The sequence below is a fragment of the Pollachius pollachius genome (assembly GCF_949987615.1).
Source record: "Pollachius pollachius genome assembly, chromosome: 7".
NCBI lineage: Eukaryota > Metazoa > Chordata > Actinopteri > Gadiformes > Gadidae > Pollachius > Pollachius pollachius.
In genome coordinates this window covers 23,171,919-23,198,141 of record NC_136940.1, presented here as the reverse complement: position 1 = coordinate 23,198,141, position 26,223 = coordinate 23,171,919, and the positions used below count along the sequence as shown (strand labels likewise).

Here is a 26,223-nt window from a genome sequence, read left to right as displayed (position 1 = left end):
AAACGCTGTAGTACCTACATATTCAAGGCGCTGGTTCTCCACAAAAAAAAGCGAGTCAAGCCTGCGCGCACCTGCGTGCTATATAAAAACATTCAAGTCGAGGAGGAGATAGTAGTTGTTTAACCTTTTAGATTGAGTAGAAATACTTTTTAATGTACAACTAGTAATTCAATTGACCAAGGGGCTGTATTTAGAGCTACAAAAATAATACAAAAAAAAACCTGTAACTTTCAACGCAACTCTACCGTAGCTTCAGGCGTCCACATGAATCCTAACACGAAACCGCATAGGTCCCATAGCACCCTGGGACCATGGACCTATGAAATAACATGGTTTATTATCTGCCTAATAACATGGTTATTAAAGACATAGTTTCACAAAAAAATCGTCCCCGGGTGGACGGGACCCGAAAGACATGTTAGATGCACTTTGGGAGATACACTCGCGGATGAGCGTATATGCGAGGCGGATTCACGAGTGTCACGTTTACTTTAGGTGGATGTTGGAGGTTTACTTTCTGGTGGATGTTGATGGATATTGCCCTGATGGATATTGCACAGATAAATCTTACTATGAAACTACTTCTTAGAGTTTAACTCCCTCTGCATCAGCAATCGGCTAGTCAGTGAACAACAGGGTGAGTAGAAAGGGACATTTGTGGAACTTCTGTTTACTGACCCCCCCCCGTGGTTTAATTAGCAGCTTGGAAACATAGATCTGTGATATCGTCTGAGTAATAGTTTATACACTTTATGGTTGGAGTGCTAGCTTGTGGAGATTGACATGACAGGGGCTGATTGACATCGGAGGGTTAGTCAGTTTTAACGCTGCCAGCCAAGGCAGCGTTAAAACTGACCGATTCAAAGGTACCCTGTGGAAATGTATGATTACCCCAGCTCCCTTGGCCCTTTATAATTCATTAATGCAACCAGGGGGACTGCAATAAGATGATCCTCCTGTCAAACTGGTTGTTTGATTTTCCGTAGCCATTTCAGCGAGCCTCAGAGCCTGACTCATTACCTGCTATGGCTGCTAGAGCCACAGAGTAGGAGTAGGTTACCACGCCAGTGACGTACCTGATTGTTGAAATACAACATAATCAACACTTACACCCCTTTCACCGTACAATTTAATCCCTTTTAGCAAGTTCAGCACTTTTTAGTTATTGTACCATTGAGAAGGCAGACAATACATCTGTTATATCAACTAAACTAAACTAAACTCAAATTTCAGTTCAGTACATCTTTAAGCTGTGTCGGTGACTAACAATACTTTTTTAGGCCACAGCTAAAATGAGTTCTGATAATGCTATATATTTGTAAGGACTAACTTGAAACAATATTTTGCAGTGAGGCGAGGCAGAATAGACCCGATTTGTGCAGCACAACATCAAGTAAGGCAGAAGAAGGACAGCGCGTTGTGTGTCTCGAGATACATCAGCCCCATCAAAGGTAAGCTTTTGCTTTAAACCCTGTATGTATTGCGTACTGTAAGGGTTTGATTTGAGATTTGACCATGTCTGATGTCTTGTCTCTCAAAGCCCCCAAATCACAATAAGCTTTAATTTTATTAATTTCCTTTTTTTCAGTTTTTGGTCAGTTTTAGGTCATTTTTAGGTCAGTTTCAGTAGTTTATGGTCAATTGTGGTCAGATTTTGTGTCTCCCACAATCTTGCTCAAAAAGGTTTGTCAATGAATACACTGTGTCAGAGTAGATTCAAACAAAGGCAGTGCTTTAAAATGGCCTGAAACAATGCAAAATACTGCTTCCGTATGTGACTAGGATTCAGTATGGCTTGTGTGTTTTTTGTGTTTGCATGATCATGGTGTTTGAGGCCAGTGTTTGGCATATGAGGACAACAGTGAAACAGTGTAACCAATTCTTTAGTACAAAGACTTGTGTGTGTGTTTGTGTGTGGCCCAGTGATGGTTTATAAGGACAGAGTTAGGCATACAAGGTCATACAGTAAAATACAGTATGTCACATCAGTTTTGTATGACTTTAAATATTGGCTTTTGACAAAAGCAGATTTAGGATCAAATTTCACAACGTTTTCATCAAGAAATGCCTTTTCTCATTGAGGAAAAACAGCAAATATTTGAATCTGTACAGTAATGATGAGATGATATTTGATGAGTGAGTTAGCAGATCTTATGAATATCACCTTCTTTCCTCATGATTGTCATTTTCTATCATAGTATCTCATTTTCATCTAATAATTTTACCTTTTTTATTACGCTCGTTTTCATTACCTGTTATTTATTTATTTATTTATTGATAGGAAGAGTTGTGTTTGCATTGGAGCCAATTCGTAAAGGCTTCCAAATCACAATAAGCTTTAATCTTATTCATTTAATTTTTTTCAGTTTTAGGGCATTTTAAGAGTCAGTTTCAGTAGTTTATGGTCAATTGTGGTCAGATTTTGTGTCTCCCACAATCTTGCTCAAAAAGGTTTGTCAATGAATACACTGTGTCAGAGTAGATTCAAACAAAGGAAGTGCTTTAAAATGGCCTGAAACAATGCAAAATACTGCTTCCGTATGTGACTAGGATTCAGTATGGCTTGTGTGTTTTTTGTGTTTGCATGATCATGGTGTTTGAGGCCAGTGTTTGGCATATGAGGACAACAGTGAAACAGTGTAACCAATTCTTTAGTACAAAGACTTGTGTGTGTGTTTGTGTGTGGCCCAGTGATGGTTTATAAGGACAGAGTTAGGCATACAAGGTCATACAGTAAAATACAGTATGTCACATCAGTTTTGTATGACTTTAAATATTGGCTTTTGGCAAAAGCAGATTTAGGATCAAATTTCACAACGTTTTCATCAAGAAATGCCTTCATCTCATTGAGGAAAAACAGCAAATATTTGAATCTGTACAGTAATGATGAGATGATATTTGATGAGTGAGTTAGCAGATCTTATGAATATCACCTTCTTTCCTCATGATTGTCATTTTCTATCATAATATCTCATTTTCATCTAATAATTTTACTTTTTTTATTACGCTCGTTTTCATTACCTGTTATTTATTTATTTATTTATTGATAGGAAGAGTTGTGTTTGCATTGGAGCCAATTCGTAAAGGCTTCCAAATCACAATAAGCTTTAATCTTATTCATTTAATTTTTTTCAGTTTTAGGGCATTTTAAGAGTCAGTTTCAGTAGTTTATGGTCAATTGTGGTCAGATTTTGTGTCTCCCACAATCTTGCTCAAAAAGGTTTGTCAATGAATACACTGTGTCAGAGTAGATTCAAACAAAGATTGCGTTTGTAACTCAGTTACCCCATTGTAAAACGTGACGTTATTTTTTTTTCAGACAGAGGCTGATCCCTAGAGTTCAATGTAAAATGTACAGTATAATAAAAGTAATGACGTTTTGGAACATTGATGCATATAAATCTATTTTAGCAGACACCAAGAATAAACGATGAACAGTGGAAATGGCCATAACATATCCTCTTTGACGGCTGCAGATAAATGTGAAACAGAAATCTAAAAACAAATTTTTGACTAAAAATCACTAGAACCCTGAAACTTTTCTTGGATCAGGATATGAGCTTTCAATACAATTTAACAGTCTGATCTATTTCTGCTTTCATTGAGCTAACTGATGTTGGAAGTTAGTGTTATTGAACTTGCTCTCTGGGCCAGGTTTCTTGTCCTCAATAATGTCGAACATATTTACAGTAAAAATAACCAACTGTAAATAATGTTCAATATATTGCATTACAAAATTGAACAACAGATACTATTTATTAAAATGCATCTACTATGCTCTCCTGTTACATATTTTTCAGACATGGACACTCCTGAAGGTGACAGACTCCTTCCTGTACTTAAGGGTACGATCAAGTTGAATTTTAATACATATCAAGTTTATAATTTCCAGTGCGTAACCTTCGGCAGTTTCTAGGCCTATAGAGAAAGGTCATCATCAAATGTAGTCAGCCATACTAACAAACAATTATGTCATCTTGTTTGTTTTCAGTCCCTAAAGCCAATACACGAAGACCATGGACAAAAGCAGAAGAAAATGCTGTGATGAGACACTTCAAGTCTCATGTAATTAAAGGCCATTTGGCCTCCAAGAAAGAGTGTTCCCTCTGCAAAGAATGTGAGCCAGCACTAAAAAAAAGAACGATCCAAAATATTTGGAGTAACCATATCTACATAGCCAGCGTTGTTCAACTTGTTCAGTTCTTGATTGTTAAAATATATTATTACGTTTAGTGTTTTTAATGTTTAATGTTTTTTTTATATATTAATATGTTCAATGTTGCACATTACCCCGATGGAATAAATTTTTTGAAATTGAAATCTCTTAATTGTGATAGTTAATGTTCTTAAGAATAGATACATCAATATGTAATGCTACACAAAAAATTGAAGGCTTTAAATAGACCTTGTGATTGGTATCGGATATCGGCCCAAAACATCCACCTCTAACGTCTACCACATTTTTATGGTTGGGTAAGGCTCCAACACCAACAACTGCTGCATTTGCACTCCATTTTTCGTGTTGTCTTTTTAGAATATATCTATGGTGTCATACAACAGATTGTGTTTGTTACTCTTCCTCAACATGCCAAACTTGAAAGTCCTAGAAAACAACAGATGACGCGCAGACAACTCAGTTCCTTTTCCTTTTCTTAATTGAATTTGTTAATTTAGAAGGAGGTTCAGTTTCAGGTTCATAACCTTAACAAATCATAAAGGAAAAATACGAATACTGCATCGCAGCGTCCATAAACAATAAGAAGAAATAAACAATCCATTCAAGAAGCACAATTACAATTACTTTTTTTACGTGCTGTTAGAGATTTTAATCATGCAGCCCCATATGTCAGTGGAGAGAGTAGACGGGAGTCCAGGATGTCTTGCGTTGAAAAGGTATATTTACTTGATCAAGGAGACGTGAATGAATGATCAGTACACGTTATGTTCTGATGCTCCTTTCATTTCTGAAGTGTCTGTCCTCTGGGGAAACCACAACACAGATAATGTCAGAATTTAGTCTACTCAGGACCTTTGTCCTCCATCCAACATAATATCAAACCTCTGACTCCAGTTAACTTTACCCCGCTCAGGGAAAACAGTCAAACACATATCTGAGTGCGGCTGCTTTAGCAATGCTATCAGAATGACTCCTGTTTTCCCCAAAAGGAGCAGACTCACTGCTTAGCAATATCTCTGTGTCTACACCCAATGTTTGGTGTGGCCTTGCCATGACTGCAAAGCCGAGTTGGACCCAGTGCATCTTAATGATGGAATGATGATGGAATTCCCTAACAAGTGCTGCTTAGAGTAAACAAAAGGTCAAACAATAGATTGGCGTATAACGCAGCTATTCTCTGTCATAATCTTGAAATGAATAAATAATGCAAACAATCAGCGCATGATGAGCTGCACATGTACCGTCAGCGTCTGGTTTCTCCTCAAGTTGAGGAAGTAATGGTTGTCATTCATTCATTCATTTGTGATCCGATTATCAATCTAACTCAGATTTATTTGTATATTCTCTTAACCTGAAGAGTAAATTCTTTCATGCGATACTAAAAACTTGCAGTTTTGCATGTAATCTTTGTACTGACTAGAAGGCTCCCCTGTGAGGGGGACAGCAGCAGAGAGCATTGGATGCAGGGTACAGATTGCTTTGACCTAAACTTGCTACTAACTTATTTTTTTTTTCCTCGGTTGAGATGTGGCGTGTGAGGGGGAGGGTGCAGAGCAGCAGCACCACCTCCGCCCACGACTCAGAGTCGCATTGCTAATGAGCAACTGGCCCTCTGCAGAAGGAGAGTCTTGGAAAATGGCACAGGTTTTATTATCTAGGCTTAAAACTTCATAACAACAATTTAAAGGCCATTGAGAGTGAAAATAGCTAAAAAGGAGGATTGGAGTGGATCTTAAAAAGGGTTTTTAAGAGATTAAATATAGTATTATATTCTTGTAGACCTTGTAATGTTGGTCAGTCCTCTTATACCATTACCTGGTTTGTTTTTGTGTGTTACATGTCAACAGGCCTTGTAATGTTGGTCAGTCCTCTTATACCATAACCTGGTTTGTGTTTGTGTGTTATATGTAAACAGGCCTCATAAACACTGTTGGTTTCACAAACCACAATTTGTCTGACCCCGTAAGCCTGTGAAATGTCACATATTTTTCTAAAAGAGAAATTATGATTTTGAAGTCAGATTTGTGTTCTGCAGATAAAATGAAAATTTTTGATATGTCTTTTAAGTTCGGCAGATGCTGCGTTAGGTGTGGTCTCATAAACCACCGCCACGCATGAATTTGCAAGATTGGTCTCGTAAACCACATATGCCTGTATGTGTGTGTGTGTGTGTGTGTGTGTGTGTGTGTGTGTGTGTGTGACACACACACACGACATGACATGCGATTCACTATGACATGCAATTCAATGATTGGTTGGACAAGGAAAGTCCTTCAAACACCAGTCTTCACTGCCGATTCGTAAAAAACTGACTAATTTATAGGGCGGGGGTGTTCCGGACGCACCAAACCATCCCATAAAATTCCTGGCCTTGCGTTTGGTTTCCTCCCTCCTCCCTCCATCCCATTTCTCCAGAGCCCTGGATGTGTCAGTCACAGCTCGGGTCTATTTATAGTTTACTCTACGCTCAGCCACTGCAGAGAGCTGCACTTCCATCATCGGTTTGAACAGAGAGAAATAGAGAGTTGTTGACACAGCTGATCCACCCCGATGTCTGTCATTTCCTCCATAAACACACAAACATGCATGGGATATCAGGCGGGCTAACACACACACACACACACACACACACACACACACACACACACACCCACACACCACAGCACCACAGAATCACACGCGCACACACCCACACACACACACACACAATCACACACAAAATCACAAACAATCACACACTCACACACACACACACACACACCCACACACCCACACACACACACACCACAGCACCACAGAATCACACGCGCGCACACACCCACACACACACAAACACACACACACACAAACACACAAACCAGAGCTCCACCCAATCACACACGGACGCACGCACACACGCACACACACACACACACCACCCCATCCACTCCCAATGACCCCAAGCCATTCATCCCCTCCTCCAGCGCCGTCGCTCCCCCCTCACCAGACAGTCCCTCTGCAGGGTCTTGACCAGGGCGCTGTAGGTGTCCTGGTCCAGCATCAGGCCTTCCTCCAGGTTCTGCATGAAGTCCAGGTCCTTGAAGGTGGGCCGGGCCTTCTCCCGCTCCTTCTTGGACGCCCGGCGCTTGTAGGTGGAGCCCTTCAGGTCGTACTTGAGGTGCATGCGCACCACCCGCGGCAGCACGTTGTTCATCACCACCACGCGGATGTTCTTGCCCCCCGACTGGACGCAGTAGAGGCCGAAGAACTTGGGCAGCAGGGTCCGCGGGTTCTGGTTCAGGTTCTGGCGTCGCAGACCGGCGGGGTGAGAGAGAGAGAGAGAGCAGAGAGAGGAGGCAGGAGGGTAAGATACATCGGTAATGTCACATCTCGCCCCCTTTGTTGATTTTATCACCCACTGTCTTCATGTTTCTCTGATTGTCCTCACTAAAATTGTCTTCGCTGGTCGCTCATTAACATTCCCCTCCTAGTGTTTTTAGTCGCCGCGTTCCCCTTTCTCTGGGCCAGATCGTCTTTGTTCTCTGTAACGCTATTTTCCAGAGTGATATTTACAGTTCCCGGTTTTCTGACTCTTGCCTGTTTACTCCCGACTATGTCTTTGCCTTATCCCTGCCAGATTGTTTGACTGATCTCCAATTGATTGCCCGTGTACCGACCCAGTACGCCTTCGTCTTCTCCCTGATGGATTGTTTACCTGGATCGTCAACTGATTACTCATGTTCTAACCACTAAGTGCTAGTTAAGACAATTACTTCTACCAAGGCTTTTGCCTCCTGAGTCGCGCCATTGAGTGCTCACCCAGTCGTTACAGGTAATGCATGTATTTTTTTGTTTCAGTAAGGCGGAGTTCAGTATAAGCAAGTCTCTGCTATGCTGGCAGAAAGCAGAATCGGTAGAGAAGTCTTTCAAATGAAAACATTGAGTGCTTTTAGTGGTGAAATTCCTCGAGTACAAGGGGTCTCTTCAGGAAGGAAAATAGTTTGTTGGTCACAAGTGTACTGCCACTGTCAACACGGCAGCCACTCCAAATGGTGTGAGCGGGGACTGGTAAGCTAGGTCAAGTACAGCGGTTCTTCCAGGGAAATATTTACTAACTCCACACAAACCAGAGCGCAAGCAGCCTCCCAGACTGTGTACCAGTGGAGCCCGGACCCAAAAAGCGGGTGACACATCAATCCATTGAGTATTCACTCTATCAAAGGGGGGTTATCCCTCTCCGGGGCATCTCTCGGCTAAATATTGCCCCAGTCAATCCAGACAAATGAGGTCAGTCGGGCGGGGCACACAGTGAAGAAGAGAAAAAACGAGCAAAAGGACCTGCAGTGACCTTGGGATCTGTGCCAGCGTGGCCCCATTAGCGAGATGAGAGATTGGAGATGAGCCGCTGCTGGTTCCCACTGAGATAAAGCAGAGCTGGCAGGTGTGATATACTGCACAGAGGAGGGGAAGGAGAGGAGGGGCGAGCTGGACAACGTCAGAAAATATAAAAGGTAAGGTCGGAACTAGAACTAAAAGACAAAAAGGGCTATTGGCTGTACTTTACTGGATGGATATGCCTTGCCTTTAGCTGGGAGTGTTAGGGTTGCATAAAGAGATGGAGAGCGCGGTAGGCAGAAGGAAAGCAAGAGAGAAAGAGAGAGAGAATATGTGCAAGACACAGAAAAATAGATGGATATAGAGAGAGCGAGACAGAGAAAAAGAGAGAGGGATGAGGGCGTGGGGGAAGAAAGAAAGAGGGAGTCAGTGAGTGAGGGAGAGAGCACGACAGAGGAACAATGTGTGCAAGACAGACAGCAAGGAAGAAGAAGAGAGAGATGGAGATGGAGAGAGGGAGAGAGAAGCACCAGCCTTCAGCCACACGTGACATCTGTACGCCAGTGAGATTGGGCCACTGTATCCATAACAAGTAAACACGTCAAAACCAGGGGCATTGTGGGTAAGACGTAGGAACAACAGACAACAGAGTAGTTGCTGTTGTTGGCCATGGAGACTGGGTTGTTCTGATACGATATACCAGAATTTGAAATTCCTCCGATACTGCCTACAATGCAGTATCGGGTATCGGCGAGTACGCAAGTCTATGAACCAGTCCGATACCATCACTAGCTCATTTACTACACAGGCAAAGAACATCACACACCTGTGCAGTGTTATGCTGCATTTGTTAACAGTCAGGGATTGAAAGTTGGAATGGGAAAAGTCGGAAAAACATGGATGCTCATACTTAAAGAGAAGAATGCAAAGGTACTATTATTATAGTTTATAAATGTAAATTATCTACTTCTGAAAAAACGAATTGTCGACATAAGTGAGAAGAGTGAGAAGTGAACCCTTCGATAAGAACCAGTGTCATAAGTAGTCACAATGCTAGCTGCTGTATCGGTATATACTCGGTATCGGCTGATACTCAAGTTCAGGATTTGGAGTCGGTATCGGGAAGGAAAAAATGGTATCTGAACATCTCTAACACAACGAGAGGGACCGATGGGAGAGAGGAGACGGGGGGATAGGGGAGAATGGGGGAGGATGGGCCTATTATATCTCTCTGTTCCTCAGGCAGGCCACTTGACCCAGTCAGCTGTGGCTGACAGGTGTAGCTGTTCCACTGCCTTTAGTCTGCCGCCACTGGGAGTAATACCGAGGGATACGGTTACTAACCCTTACTCGAGATTCAAGATACAAGATACAATACTTTCTTGTCCAACAAAGTGGAAATTATGGCTTGGGCTTTTACCCTTTCTGCCAAAAGAAAAACATGCCAGATACATGTATGCACTTATTGTATGTTGTACGTCCTTGCACTTAAAAATAGTACTTAGCATTGTGCAGCATCTTATCCTAGATAGCTTTGCTGAACACAGGGAATGGGTTAACATAACAATTGTACGTGCTTGGCACTTGGTTCTGTGAACATCCTTACTGTACCAACGGCAATATTGTTTCTCTTTCTTATGACAAATGTACCTCATGTCAGTCGCTTTGGATAAAAGCGTCTGCTAAAGGCCCTCAATTTAAATGTAAATGTAAATTTACCATCTCATAATGACAGGGCGGGCATTGAGGTCATTCAGCTTCCTAATTAATAGATGCAGCTCTACTGTATTAAATGGTTCCTCTGTAACTCTGAAAAGGACTATTGTAGTCAAAGCCACTGGATGCTAGTCATTATTGTCCTTACGGCATGCTATTTTTGGGAGCAGGAACACAAATTTTAACGGGTGGAAAGAACCCTGAAAAGCTTAGTATGCCATTTCATCCTCATGTGTCTAGCTCATGCCAACACAGAGGAATATATGCATGTATATACACATGTATATATGCATATATATACATGTACAAATACATAGACACACAGGAGTGTTAGATGCTGTTTTTGCAATGTCCGCAGGCGACCTGGAGTCACCTTGGCAAAAAAATTGTCCACTGTGCAAAGACCAATGGTATTAAAAATACCAGCGCTATAGATTATCTCTGTCTGAAGGTCCTGGCTGTCTGCAGGTATGACAGCCCTGGTATCCATTAGCCTGCTGGTGTCCATTAACCGGCTCCAGGCCGGACCCACTCCCCACGAGTCAGCCTCTCTTTGCTTCCACTAAAAAGGCAGAGTTGTACCGATCCCGATACTAGTATCGGGAATTCCTCCGATATCAGGTATCGGCAAATACACAAGTCTATGCGCCGATCCAGTACCATCGCATGACTAGCTCATCGCAAAACACATGCAGGGTGATGCTGCGTTCGTTAACGTCGGAGGTGGAAAGTCGGAATGGGAAAAGCATGAACTCCGACCTACCGCAACATCTCCAAAAGTCCCAGAACACAGAGAAAAGAGGGGGGAAATGTTTAAATGTGTGGCGACTTCCTGTGCTTGTATTTAGTCCCCCGCTGTTATTTCCATGAATGGTCAATGAACGCTCTGCGGCCGACCAGAAGTGAACCCAAACACGGCGAGACCTGGGCGGCTCGTTGTGTCCGGGCTTGAACCGGAGAGACTGAAATAACGACATGGACTTACATGGAGCGTCTGCTGTGAGTGAAACCATCCCCCCCACAGAGAGGGTGGGTGAGGCGGGGGTCTCTGTGGGAGTCATGCTCTGTTGGGCATATCAACCGCACCGTACATCCGGCCACTGTAACTCTCTGAGCAGGCTGAGACTGAGGCTGCAGACCTTATAAATAGAGGTTTGACCTCTGACACCCACGGCTAGAGCTTTATCTGGTACCGAAGGTCACGTGTGGAGGGAGAGGTCTCTTGTGAATCAGAGCATCTGAGATGTGATCATCAAGAACAATCTCCCAAGAAAACATCAGATTTAGGGAGTTGAGGTGAAAGTATGAGTAAGGTGTGTGGGAACACAGAATGCACCGAATGGGTTTATCTGTGTGTGTGTGTGTTTGCGCATGTGTGTGTGTGTGTGTGTGTGTGTGTGTGTGTGTGTGTGTGTGTGTGTGTGTGTGTGTGTGTGTGTGTGTGTGTGTGTGTGTGTGTGTGTGCTTACGAGGCACACGTATCGGTATGCCTGTGTCTGTGGGTTTGGCAGTCGTGGATTTCTAATTACAATGCTTTGTGTGTGTGTGTGTGTGTGTGTGTGCTTGCGTGCGTGCATTCATTTGTGTGTGTGCGTGTGTGTGTGCATGTGCATGCATGTGTGTGCGTGAGTGCTCACCATGTAGTATCCGGGCAGCAGCTTCTGCAGGAACTCGGCCTCCTTGTGCATGACCGTCTTGATGATGAACTCGTCATCTTTGGTCAGGTAGAACACGGAGCCACTGGCCCCAGGGTTGGACAGCTCGATCAGGGACTCGTTACACAGCGAGTACTGCACGCACACACACAAACGTGCACACACACACACACACACACACACACACACGCAGAAAAGACAGTCAGGACTCAAGGCGTCAAACGTCAGACAGTTAACACAGCAGTCATTGTCGCGTCGTGAGACTGCAGTACTCCCAATGCGACATAAGAAGTACACGTTTTCTGCACACGCTCAGAAAGCGAAACAGATCACCGTCAAAGAACCCCCCACTGAAAGCACATAAGAGGGTGGAGCGAATCCTCATTAGATCCACAGTAAGATATCTCTGGTGTTGTAATGAGACGCTTTCACTAACCCATCAAACGCATGCTGAGACACACACAGACAGACAACCGCACACACACAGGCGGGCGCACACACACACACACACACACAGATTTATAGAGGTGCACACACATTCCTGCACACAGACAGAACGGACTGACACAGTCCGTTCTGTCTGAATCGTTCCTCTCACACCTTTAAACCCACATGTCCTTACGACAGCAGCACCCAGACAGACAGACATTGAGTCCTGCTAGATCCCCCAAAACAGGAAGCCCTTGTAATCCTTTGAGTAAAGCTACAAAGAGAGCGTGACAGCTGTAGGTCAACCTATCAAACAGGAAAACCTCCCATGTATGTCCTCCTGGCTAAATGTGGTTAGAGCATGGGTGAAGGTGACCCGGAAAATAGGGGAGAAAGGTTGGCCCCTAGAGGGATGGGGCCCCGGTGGCCATGTTAACCGAGGGGTAATGCATCAGGAGGAAAGAGGACGAATGCACATGTAGGCCACACTAAGCATGACTAAGCTTTTGCATGTGTTTGTGAGAGGATGTATGTGATTCTATGTGTGGTGGGTATGTGTGTCTGCATGCGTGTGTATGTAAGTGTGTGTGTGTGTGTGTGTGTGGGAGAGTGCGAATAGTGTGTGTGTGTGTGTGTGTGTGTGTGTGTGTGTGTGTGTGTGTGTGTGTGCGTGAGTGTCTTTCACATGTGTGTGTGTGTGTGTCTTTGCGTGTGTGTGTGCATCCACGTGCTCTGCCAGACTGCTATAGGCAGAACAGTGACTCATGCGACCTCAGTGCTAATGTGTACTGACAAGCTACAGACCCCCCCCCCCCCTCGCCTTTCTCCCCAACACCCCCCCCCCCCCCCCCCCCCCCCCCCCCCCCGCCGAAGCGCCCTCCATCTCTCTGCCTCTGCCTCCCTCCTCTCTCGGCTCTCTCTCTCCTCCGGTCCAAACACCGCCAGCCCCGAGTTTTTAATCCCATTTTCCTTTGTCCCTGTTGTTCTCCATTAATCAATGCTGCGGACCACTTCACTCTCACCGCCGCCATCGCTGTCCTTCCCTGCACCCCTTACCGCTTGTTTCCCCCGACTCTGTCTCTCTTGCCTCTCTGTTTACATGACCTTTACATCTCCCCTACTCCTCCACCGCTACCACCACCACCACCACCATCACCACCATCACCACCCCCAACACCACCACCACCACCCCTAGCACCACCACCATCACCACCCCCAACACCACCACCACCACCCCTACCACCACCACCACCACCAGCACCACCCCTACCACCACCACCACCACCATCACCACCCCCAACACCACCACCACCACCACCGCCACCCCTACCACCACCACCACCACCAGCACCACCCCTACCACCACCACCACCACCACCACCACCATCACCACCCCCACCACCACCACCACCACCACCCCCAACACCACCACCAACAACACCACCACCACCAGTCCACCACCACCACCATCAGTCCACCACCACCACCATCAGTCCACCACCACCATCATCACCACCCCCAACACCACCACCAACAACACCACCACCACCAGTCCACCACCAGCACCATCAGTCCACCACCACCATCATCATCATCACCACCACCACCTCCACGCTCCACTCCAGCAGATAAAGACCTTTGAACCCTGGCCTGCCCCAGGTGGGTTTCTCGGCGGTCCCTCCTCGGGTCTTACCAGGTAGTCGTCCGGCCGGATGCCAAACAGTTCTCTGAAGTAACGGAAGGCCACGGGAGCGTAGGTCTTGAAGCGGAAGTCTGGGAAGTGGTGTGCCGGGGTGAGGTTGCTGCCTTCGCTGGAGGGCGAGACAAACAGAGCTTGTGTTGACGCCGTGGAAGGACGAGGGCGGAACCGTACCGATGACTTCTAACTCAGGGCGGCATGTGGCTCAGGAGGGAGAACGGGACGGCTGGTAACCGGAAGGTTGCTGGTTCGATCCCCGGCTCCTCCAAGCGGAGTGTCGAGGTGTCCCCGAGCGAGACACCTCACCCTGACTTCTACCGACGGGCTGGCTGTCGCCGTGCGTGGTTGACACCGCCGTCAGTGTGTGAACGTGTGCATCGCTTTGAGTGGCCACTGGTTAGAAGAGCGCTGTAGAGATGCAGTCCATTTACCATGAAGAACATTTGGTCTGTTCCGCTGAGGAAAGTCGTTTCGGTTTTATCAACCACAGCAACTATACTAAGTATGTTTGACTTTTTGGTTTCGTTTTTGGACTTTTTCCTCCTTCTCATTATATCGCAACTTCCTGGTAATAGCAGTGCGATGTTCTGGCCTGGGAACTATGGGATGAGTGCCCACAGAAATGTCAGCCCTGTTTTAATAACACCTCACATTGCAATGAAACCGGCTGACGAGCGCCTTGCATCATACGCTTAATGAGGAATGTCTGACCCAGCACTGGATAACAAAGTACCCATGCATAACTTTCATTAAATTGAGTCACTGTGAATTGAGTCACTGCTGTCAAGCTGACAAAAGTATTTATATCAGAGGGCCACCCATGCACTAACAGTTGAGCTAGACAGGACCTCCCGAAAGAATAATGATATACTTGTTTGATATCTAGTAGCGGATGATATGTATATATAGCAATATATTGTTTCTCCTTTTTAAACAAATGTACTTATTCTAAGTCGCTTAAGATAAAAGCGTATGCTAAATGACTTAACAGTAACTGTGTATAAAAAAAACTGATGATACCTGGGAAAGAAGATGCTCTCCACCACGTAGAAGTCCTGCATCAACACGTCCCTCTCGGGCTTGGAGCTCAGGTTGCCCACGGTGTAGTTGATGCCCAGCATGATGGCCCCTTTCAGGGCAGACGATGTGGTCTGACGGGGGGATCGGGAGAGATGGAGGCAGAGAATCAGGGTCTCTCCAATTTACCCTCAAACGGGATTTCCCGCATTCTGGATGTCATACAGTTCCCAGTTCCTAGAGCCCTATGAAATCTGTTGAATATTTTTCCAAATTCTGTTTTATTTTTCCCACCTTTGTTTTGTTTTAGATTTTGTGCTTTTCAGAATTCTGTGTTTTGCGATTCATGCAAATGTTATCAGAAATAGTGTCTACTTTTTTGAATGAACAAAACGTCAACAATTGAATAAGATATAACAGTACATTTGTAATGATGCACACAGCATTTCACTAGGTTCAGCAGTGGAGTATGGACTCGTGAGAGTTTCTTTACTAATTGACTTGGGTCTTTTGAACGTCGATGGGACAGAAACAAATTGTTGTTAAGCTTGTTAAGTTTGCTTGCGGGTCACTCAATGTAGTATTCATTTGTCTGTCTCTCTTTAAAGGGGACATATTATACCACCAGGTGTGAGTGTGGTTAGCTGTGCGGTTTTGAAAATCTGCCTCTTCTGACATCACAAGTGGGCGTTTTCACCTAGATGTGTGCTGGATAGATCAGTCCGCCAGCCGTACCCAGTCGACTGTACCAAACGTTGCTCATCTAGCCGTCATAGATCTAGATGGACACGCCCACTTGTGAAGAGGCGGATTTTCAAAATGGCTAATCACGCTCCCACCTGGGCGTATAATGTGTCACCTTTAAGGACTCCTCAGGCTGTTGTGGTCAAACAGGCGGTCGATGGAGGGTGACCTGAGAGCCGGCCTCACCTTCTTGTAGGTGGTCTCCCCCGACGCGTCCACGCCTCTGTGGCCCATCTTCTTCCCCCCGCCGACCTGACCCGAGGACGAGGGCATCTGGGGCGAGAGACACAGAGGATGAGAGAGGGAGAGAGAGAGAGAAGGAGAGAGAGAGAGAGAAGGAGAGAGAGAGAGAGAGAGAGAGAGAGAGAGAGAGAGAGAGAGAGAGAGAGAGAGAGAGAGAGAGAGAGAGAGAGAGATACGGGCAGAGGCGTTGGGTTTAAGGGGAAAAGAGACAGAAAGAGGGAGAAGAGTCAGGGTTTACGTTACACATCGACTACTGAAAGAGGATGGGAGCACATGCTGTGCGGCGTTGAATGAGAAAGGGAACAGGAACAACAACAACAACAACAACAACAACACCACAGCAGCAAAGAGAGCAGCAACATCAGTACATTGTTACTTAAAGATGAAATGATCGGGTGAAGCACCACACCAGAGAATGGATGGGGTAATTCCATTTGATATTCTGTCCATCACTTTAATGACAGAACCAGGTGCATAGCGGAGAACGAAAAGCACGTACGTGAGCCTCACTAGAACATCCACTCTGCATTGATACCTTGGCTATAATACCAGCAGACCAAAAGCAAAATGTGGCATTTTTAAGAATAAGCTGATTTAATTCCATACAATTTGCTAATGAAACAATGGTGTCAAAGATTCGCTATCCTAATTAGATGGTTTAATCTCTACAAGCAAAAAACGACACTTTGGCGTAAGGTTTCAAACTGTCGCTGGCCGCGTGTGTTCTGAACGCTTCTGAGCACATATTCCAGAGGGAGTCTGATCAGCCTGGAGCATCAGATGTGTCTGGGTGCGGTTTCCCTGACATACATGGTTTGTTTTTAAACTCAACTCCATAACCTATTATGTAATATTCTATGTGGGGAACTGAATGGGGATAGACATGTAACGACATGAGTGTGGATGGGGGTCAGTTTGAGTGCGTGGTTGTAACGACATGGATTAGAAAGGGGCTGAGGAGACAAAGAGGTCTGGATCAGAGAGAGAGGAAAGAGTGAGGAGAGAGCAAGGGACAAGTGAGGGCAATGTGGATCAGAGAGAGAGAGGTGGATCAGAGAGAGAGAGAGAGAGGTGTGGATCAGAGAGAGAGAGAGAGAGGTGTGGATCAGAGAGGGTGTGGATCAGAGAGAGAGGGGTGTGTAGCGAGAGGATGGGAAAACTGAAGGTTATGTGGATCAGAGAGAGAGAGAGAGAGAGGAGAGACAAAGGGACGAGTGAGGGCGACGTGGAGAGAGTGGGAGGAAGGGCTTGGGCTTGGGTGAGCAGAATCAGAAATAAAAAAGGGAGTGGATAAGTGATTGCAGAGTCTGCCTTACCTCTGTGATGAAGGCCTTCTTGGCTGCATCTGTGGAATCAGAGAGAGAGAGACAGAGACAGAGAGAGAGAGAGAGAGAGAGAGAGAGAGATATGGCTGTTAGTGTGACGTGAATAGGCTTTATTTCTTAGCATCAAAAGCAGTGACTGGTCAAAAAATGTCTGGTTTATTTCACAATGTTAGCAATCGCAGTAACTGTTTATCCCTAAGACAAGCCTAAAAGACTACAGTGGGGCAAAAAAGTATTTAGTCAGCCACCAATTGTGCAAGTTCTCCCACTTAAAAAGATGAGAGGCCTGTAATTTTCATCATAGGTATACCTCAGCTATGAGAGACAAAATGAAAAAAAAGAAATCTAGAAAATCACATTGTCTGATTTTTAAAGAATTTATTTGCAAATGATGGTGGAAAATAAGTATTTGGTCAATAACAAAAGGTCATCTCAATACTTTGTTACATGCCCTTTGTTGGCAATGACAGGTCAAACGTTTTCTGTAAGTCTTTACAAGGTTTTCACACACTGCTGCTGGTATTTTGGCCCATTCCTCCATGCAGATCTCCTTTAGAGCAGTGATGTTTTTGGGCCTTCGCTGGGCAACACGGACTTTCAACTCCCTCCAAAGATTTTCTATGGGGTTGAGATCTGGAGACTGGCTAGGCCACTCCAGGACCTTGAAATGCTTCTTACGAAGCCACTCCTTCATTGCCCGGGCGGTGTGTTTGGGGTCATTGTCATGCTGAAAGACCCAGCCACGTTTTATCTTCAGTGCCCTTGCTGATGGAAGGAGGTTTTCACTCAAAATCTCACGATACATGGCCCCATTCATTCTTTCCGTCACACGGATCAGACGTCCTGGTCCCTTGGCAGAAAAACAGCCCCAAAGCATGATGTTTCCACCCCCATGCTTCACTGTAGGTATGGTGTTCTTTGGATGCAACTCAGCATTCTTTCTCCTCCAAACACGACGAGTTGAGTTTTTACCAAAAAGTTATATTTTGGTTTCATCTGACCATATGACATTCTCCCAATCCTGTTCTGGATCATCCAAATGCTCTCTAGCAAACTTCAAACGGGCCCGGACATGCACTGGCTTTAGCAGGGGGACACGTCTGGCACTGCAGGATTTGAGTCCCTGGCGGCGTAGTGTGTTAGTGATGGTAGCCTTTGTTACTTTGGTCCCAGCTCTCTGGAGGTCATTCACTAGGTCCCCCCGTGTGGTTCTGGGATTTTTGTTCACCGTTCTTGTGATCATTTTGACCCCACAGGGTGAGATCTTACGTGGAGCCCCAGATCGAGGGAGATTATCAGTGGTCTTGTATGTATTCCATTTCCTAATAATTGCTCCCACAGTTGATTTCTTCACACCAAGCTGCTTACCTATTGCAGATTCAGACTTCCCAGCCTGGTGCAGGTCTACAATTTTGTTTCTGGTGTCCTTTGACAGCTCTTTGGTCTTGGCCATAGTGGAGTTTGGAGTGTGACTGTTTGAGGTTGTGGACAGGTGTCTTTTATACTGATAAGGAGTTCAAACAGGCGCCATTAATACAGGAAACGAGTGGAGGACAGAGGAGCCTCTTAAAGAAGAAGTTACAGGTCTGTGACAGCCAGAAATCTTGCCGGTTTGTAGGTGACCAAATACTTATTTTCCACCATAATTTGCAAATAAATTCTTAAAAAATCAGACAATGTGATTTTCTGGATTTTTTTTTTTCATTTTGTCTCTCATAGCTGAGGTTTACCTATGATGAAAATTACAGGCCTCTCTCGTCTTTTTAAGTGGGAGAACTTGCACAATTGGTGGCTGACTAAATACTTTTTTGTCCCACTGTATAAGGATTACTAAAATGGCCAAGCACAGCAGTGGAGCAATCCTCAGCAACATAGGCTTCATCAGACGGCCGGATGTAGAACCAACTGAACTTACTGTCTGCCTCCAGCTGGTATATAAACCTGTAGTTTATGGTTCTCCACAAACACAATGTCAGCTTTAAATAAAGAGGCAAAAATAGAACAGTGCTAAATAAAGAACCAAATATATTAACCAATTGCTTTCTTCACTCACAACAACATGAAAAACTTGTTTTGGACGCGCAAAAGCGAACCAGCACTCTCAACCCTAAATACAACAACAACAACAACAACAGCAACAGCAGTCAGTAGAACAGTCTGTCCTGGAGCCTGGACTACATGTTTCTGTTGTGTGAGCTTGATCTTTAGCCCAATACAGCCAAGCTAATGATTACCAAAAGCAATCAGCGTGCCGCACATTGAGCCCCGAAATAGAATCATAATTATAGCCTTGCGAGGCTCAGCGTAAAGATGAAGCGGGGAAGCAAGGAGTGCCATTTGAAGAGAAGGCAGGATTATTCATCCCCAATGGGCTGAGTGTTTGTGTGTGCCTGTGTGTGCTTGAGTACACTACACGTCTCTGTGTGTGTTTATGTGTGTGCCAAAAGGGTCGGTGGGTTATCTCTTCCCCCCTCCGTCTCCCAGATGGCCCAATGTGAGCAGACACGCTGAAGAGATGGATATCAGAGTCGAGAACAACAAACTCTGACAGGGAAACCGGGAGAACAGCGCATGCTGTCTCCTCCATGTGGGGAGTAGCTCTGTCTGTTTTGCGTGTAATATCACTTGTCGTTTCGCCCCAAGATCTCTGACACAAACGCAAAGTCCCTCATCCGAATGAGGGAAGAGATCTTGTTGAGTGTTTAGCTCAACTTTAGCTATAGCTTTAATACCGCATAAATAAAAACAAAAATGAGACCGGCACACAATCACTAATCTGACTTATCGTTGGAGGTGCGTGAGCGGCAAACTTCTTCAGATCACACTGCCAACACAACAGGGGTTCGGTCAACGTGCCTTTGAGCAGGGCGGCAAACCTTCCGACTTTGAGAGGCGCACGACAATCACGACAGTCAACACAACAGCGTGGCTGAAGACACAATGGCGTGGGCGAAGTGGGACTTTGGACACGAGAGCTCAGCACCGTTTTCCAAAATACTACCACTCCAATCGGCACTGACTACACTCCCCCGCCTGTCTCTCTGTCACGGCTCGACAGCCTGGGCAGAAATGACTCAACGACACAACGCTGGTGTCCTTTACGATGTGGAGGTTCCTCAGTTGGCTCCGAATCCCATTTCTCCTTGAAGCTGGTAAAGCACGGTGTTGTCTCACCACCACACCCTCCCCTGGAACTGCCTTCTCTCTCTCTCTCTCTCTCTCTCCCTCTCTCTCTCCTTCTCTCTCTCTCTCTCTCGCTCTCTCCTCGCCCTGTGGGCACCAATGCAAGTGAAGCAGAGAATAGCCTGCCCCCCCCCTCCATCCTGCTCCTCTGACTGCTCTCCAGCACTCCTTCGGTGGCAGACAGACTCTCCGTGGGAGTAGGCCTCAATGTGTGAACGCAGACCCTTAAAAACACATCAAATAACAAACGTATAACGCAACCTGAAAGAATGTTGGCACAGGGCAGACCACAAACAAATAGACTTTCTAGCTTTTTCTGAGCCCTATTATTATCTATGTGTGTAGCTGTGTGTGCATCTGTGTGTGTGTGTGTGTGTGTGTGTGTGTGTGTGTGTGTGTGTGTGTGTGTGTGTGTGTGTGTGTGTGTGTGTCTTTGCTGGCCAAAAACGATTCTCACTGCATTCATTTACCTCCCCCACTCAAAATGACCACCCTGCAAGTGAGTGTGTGGTTCTGTGATGTTGCGTGTCTGTGTGTGAATGCATGCGTATGTGTATGTGTATATGTAGGGACTGCCGGCGTGCAGTCTCTGTCCAGCACGCCCCAATGCAGCCCTGCAGCCTTCCTATTCCATTTGCGATGCTTCTATTCTATGGAGATCTACTCTCCAGCGCACATAGAGCTACACGTCAACATTCAATCACTATTCACCTTGAGAGGGGAAAATAGACAGATGAAATAACCATCATCATCCTCATCTTCTGTTTGGTCGTCGAGGGTAAATAGACACAGAAAATCGTAGGCCTTCAATTGATATGTGCACTCAGCCTAATGGTAAAATTGCATTGGTCAAATGCAACTAATTTAATGTTTAAAAATGCTTCAAATACAAAGGTAATGCACCGTCCCTGCTGACAGTGGGAGAAGCGGGCTTGTGCAACATGGCTGGAGAGAGGGACGGCATGGTTGGATGGCCGTCTTTCCGCTTCATTGCATTTAATCAGAGCAGCGCTGGAGGACTCTCTGCCACCACCATTACACCGTCTACACGGCAGGGCAAACTGAAGAAGGACACACGTGGTAGAAAGGTCTCTCCTACACAGCAGGAAAGACTGCAGCAGGACAGACGGCAGGGGACCGGTGATGGAAAGGTCTCACCACAAACACAGTGGATGAGGTGGGGGATTTATCAAGGGGCCGATACCATTCACCTGTATTTGACATTCTTGATATGGAATGGAAATTAACCCAGCCGTGGAAATTAAAATGTTGAACAAAGAGCAAGAGGCTGAGAGTGGAGATAAGAACACAGAATCTAAACCCCAGTGAAAGTCAGCTTTAAAATGTCCACGTAAGATATATGAGATGAGATCACATCCAATAGTGCCACTATACCAACCCAGAAATCAATAGGTGACCTCCCCTTTTGAGTAATTCAGTGGTCTAAAAATACGGTTTGAATCAAGGCACAATTATGACTATTACACTCCTGGTAGCCATGGTACCACCTGCGAGGGAACCGGGTTTGGTGAGCTAGGCACGTACACACAGTAGTCCTGGCTTCTTAACGGCTAACTACTGAGCCTGCTGTTTACCAGTACCCCGTGCATGGCGGCCCTCTGAGAGGTAGTGCTGCGCTACACAGAATGGACGAGTGGCAGTTCATCACTTCATGCAGATGAAGGGCTGAAGTCAAGCCGGTCGCCAAGCGATGCCAATGTGTACTTGACTGAGCGCACGCTGAAAGCCATTAGCAACACAGAACTACGGCGGGGGGGGGCTGTGTGTGTCTTTGGTGGCGGGGGGAAAGGGAAGGTGGTTTCAGAGGGGTTTTGAGGACGGTACATCTGTCTCTATCGCTCTCTTTCAATCTCTCTTCTATTTCCCCTTGCCGCCGCTTTCGTTTTTCATTTTCGTTTAATACATCCGCCCCGTGTTCCATTATCGCCCTCGTGAGCCTGTATCACTGGCGCTCGCCGGCGCTCCAGGCGTGTTTCCCCGAGCCCCGACCCCACCGTTCTCCCTGTGCTACCTCTCCACCGCGGGGATAGATTCGATTATGGAACTAAATTATCAGGGGAACTCCAGCCGAAAATGTTCACGAGCCAGCGGTAACAGTAGTGAATCAGGATTTGTTGCAGTACCATGAAAAATACATTACTGCTTTGCAAATCAAAAAGTGTCAAGTCGATCAATTTGACTCCCTGACTTTCCATTTCAGGTTCACTTACTGCACGTTATCTGCACACACACTTTTCCAAGCTTCCTTAAAGTGACAATCCTTTAAATTCTCTATTTTTTGAACGTTGGTTGTGTGAATGTGTGCGAAATCTGTGACAGCCCAGAACAAAACACATTTTAGCCAAAGCTTTAAGGGATTGGTGCATTGTCAATGTGCACACTCACACTCATGCATTCACAGAGGGTAACGAAAGAGACTCCGCCCTGTCATTTTGGTGTCCCGTCGTTGTTGTGGCAAGGCAAACATTACATTGCACTTTGATTTCCTCAAAGGGACTTCTGTATTTACATTTCCAGTGACACATTAAATGTGCACCTGAAATTTCTGGATACAATAACAATATAATAGTCTGTACTATTCATCGGCCCATCGACGTGACAGGGAATCATTATACGTGTATTGTATTTCAGATACCCTGTGCTAATACCATATCCTATTTCAGCGTGGCAGAAGGCGTGACAGCCAGTACCAGTCTAGTATCGCTGAGCCCTTTGGGCAATGTTAAAGCTTGGTGAGCTAGGGAATAGAATCCTGTTGAAAGACCATACTAGCCATAACTAACCAGGGATGGCATGGAGACTCTAGCGCTGACTCCTAAAACATCACACTGGAAAATTCGATGAGATTCGGCATCCTTTTTTAGCAGCCTGGTATCAGGTTGAAAAATCGCACATTTGTAGTCACGCACAGACACAAACACACACACACACACACACACAATTCTCTCCTTTCCTTGTTTCCATGGCGCCCCGATTGAGGTCAAGCAGCTCTTTTTTTCATGAGGTACGCACGTGTGCGTTGAATCAGCATACACATGCTGTTGTCCACACACAGTATCATGCCGCTGGTAAATAGGGCGATAGCATAGCAGCAAAGCCACACATGCTAAGTCGCATTAGATACTCATGCATACACTTGGGCCTGTATTGCTGCAGCAGCACCCACCACACATAAATATTTGCCTGCAGATTGCACAGCCCACAGAAGCACATGACAATCCATTCGACAGGCAAAATCCTCAGTGACATTAATGAATCAAATAATATTATTAAAGTTTAAACACAAACTCTAAATAATGTCTGGACCTTTCGCCAAAATGCACCTAGAATTTGGTAAAATCCTCAAAAACACAGAGCTTCTAATTTGACAGTGTGTACCTGGTATTTATTTACAACCAAATCCAAGTTTTTTCAGCACAACACATGCTTAATGAATTATTTATGATAGTGTTTGCCCCAGCGGTGGCTATGTATTTATCCACTGTAAACAATCACAATGTGACCTAAGGCACACAGAAAAATACACACAATATGTGTCTGTGTGTGTCTATCCCTGTCACAATAAACGGGGGACATCCCCAGAAGTTAGCTGGAAAGGTCTCTGTGGGGATTTCGCCACAAGCTGTGCAGCTGTCATCGCCTCTAGCCATCATCCGACTGGCTCTTCATTTCCTGCTCATACAAGAGAACTCACCTATGGTACGAGTAAACAAAGAGCAAAGCTATCTGTGAGAGGCGCCAACGTTCAGTATGAATAACAAATCAGTAGTTTGCATTCCACCCAATAACCCAGTGATTAATAACACAACAGTGGGGAGGGGGGGGGTGACCCCTTAGTCTTGGCAAGAACAGGCCAGGGTTGCGGTTGGATTCTGCTTAGGCTTTAGTTGAGACGGGGATCAGTTTGGGGTCAGTGGAGCTGTCTCAATGTGTGTCACCCGTCTGTCCCAGCTGAACTGTCTCAAAACGGCATCACTACAACATTCACCATTGATCTAAACAGGGGTCTGGGCGCATGAATTATTCAGCGACCACACAAGACACCTCCTGTATGTCTCCCAGCACCATACACACACCAACAAGACAGCCCATCACCAGGTTCAAGTAAAAGACAGAATTATCATATCATAAAATTGGCAAATAGGCTTCAGCACACCATCTGCCAGTTTCATGAAGAAAATGATTTATTCTCTCTCTCTCTCTCTCTCTCTCTCTCTCTCTCTCTCTCTCTCTCTCTCTCTCTCTCTCTCTCTCTCTCTCTCTCTCTCTCTCTCTCTCTCTCTCTCTCTCTCTCTCTCTCTCTCTCTCTCTCTCTCTCTCTCTCTCTCTCGTTGGCAGAGTGGACTGCACTGGTGTCTGTGCAGAGGAAGGAGAGAATAGACTACGCTCTGTCTGCTTACAAGCCTGTACAACATACACAACGCGATGATGTGTATTAGAGCACAGTAGTCTGGGGGCGGAGAACAAGAGTGGTGGAGGCTGGGGGACTGTCAGTGTCAGGGGTGGATGTTTATTCGGCCTGCCAAGTCATGCCGGCTGCCATTATGATCAATAACGTTAAGGGAAACAAGCAGGCTGTAATATATGCCTTCCAGCTGGTTTCACTGGCTGCCGGGGCAGACTGGCTAGAGACAAATGATGAGCTGTTCATCAGGATGCATGCAGCCGGATTATTTTAAAACAGGGAGCCTGCAGGAGAATCTATTGTGCCACTGATTAAGACGTATCAGGTTCTGTTTTGGGATAGCCGATTGGCATATTGGGTCAAACATCCAGTCCATTCCACACAAAGGAACATGGGTATGATTTCTTGCAGAGGAGCATTTAAGGTAGTGACACAGGGTCATGATCACTTGTTCTGCTAATCCCAATCGTATTCTTTCTGGGTCACTTAATCGGATTAGACATGAGACAAGATTGCAAACTCACACACTGAAAACGTATCCTAGAAGCAGTGTCTCCTCTCTCTGTTTTCTAACTTAATAATCAAACTTCTGCCTCCTGCCTGAAAAAAAAACAGTCGTGACCAGAAACCAGTCGTGTAGAACTCCAGAGTGCAAGACACTGCATGACAGACATCTGTTCCAATGTACCTTCCAAGCCAGGCGACTTTTAAACGACATTGCACTTTATTTGACTGCACTGACGAGTGTGAAGAGGCTTGAGTGACAGGGTGGAGAGAAATTAACGGCATCAGACACGTGACCCATGCCCACTTCTCTCAGTCCTTCAGTCCAGCGGCAGAGTGAGAACCTGGCTGATGGAAACGGTAGGTGTGCAAGCGAAAATGTCCTTTTGAAAAAAAAGCGAATGGAATATTCAACTGACCGATCAGGGATGTTATGCGACTGGTTCGTGTCTTGGTTGACCTTTGGTGTGCCCCGTCGAAGCCTTAAAGCGTTTTCCATTCCGACTTTCCACCTCCGAACACTAATTAACGCAGCATCACACTGCACGTGGTTGTGATGCTATCGGATTGGGGCATAGACTTCTGTACTCGCCGATACCCAATACTGCCTTGGAGGAATTTCTGATGCTGGTATACTATACTGGTATCAGTATTGGAACAACTCTAATACTGATACAGCGACAGAGAACGATTGAGACATAAAAACAGGCTTAATTGCTTACAGACGTGGGCACTCTTGATAGACAACCACATACACCATATAATGACTCCAGGCCAATCTACATGAAGAA

At 45.5% G+C, this 26,223-nt stretch overlaps 1 protein-coding gene across 1 annotated transcript in view; it reads right to left on the bottom strand.

Moving 5' to 3' along the window:
- The window catches only part of pip5k1ca (phosphatidylinositol-4-phosphate 5-kinase, type I, gamma a), a 34,798-nt gene that overhangs the window by 4,719 nt on the left and 3,856 nt on the right, over nucleotides 1-26,223 (bottom strand). The window contains exons 2-7 of the mRNA XM_079739228.1: nucleotides 17,311-17,339; nucleotides 15,938-16,024; nucleotides 15,011-15,141; nucleotides 13,985-14,102; nucleotides 11,845-11,997; nucleotides 7,161-7,460 (exon numbers count right to left, since the gene is read on the bottom strand). Coding sequence (XP_079595354.1) covers nucleotides 7,161-7,460; nucleotides 11,845-11,997; nucleotides 13,985-14,102; nucleotides 15,011-15,141; nucleotides 15,938-16,024; nucleotides 17,311-17,339 — 818 coding nt within the window. The remainder of the gene's footprint in view (nucleotides 1-7,160; nucleotides 7,461-11,844; nucleotides 11,998-13,984; nucleotides 14,103-15,010; nucleotides 15,142-15,937; nucleotides 16,025-17,310; nucleotides 17,340-26,223) is intronic.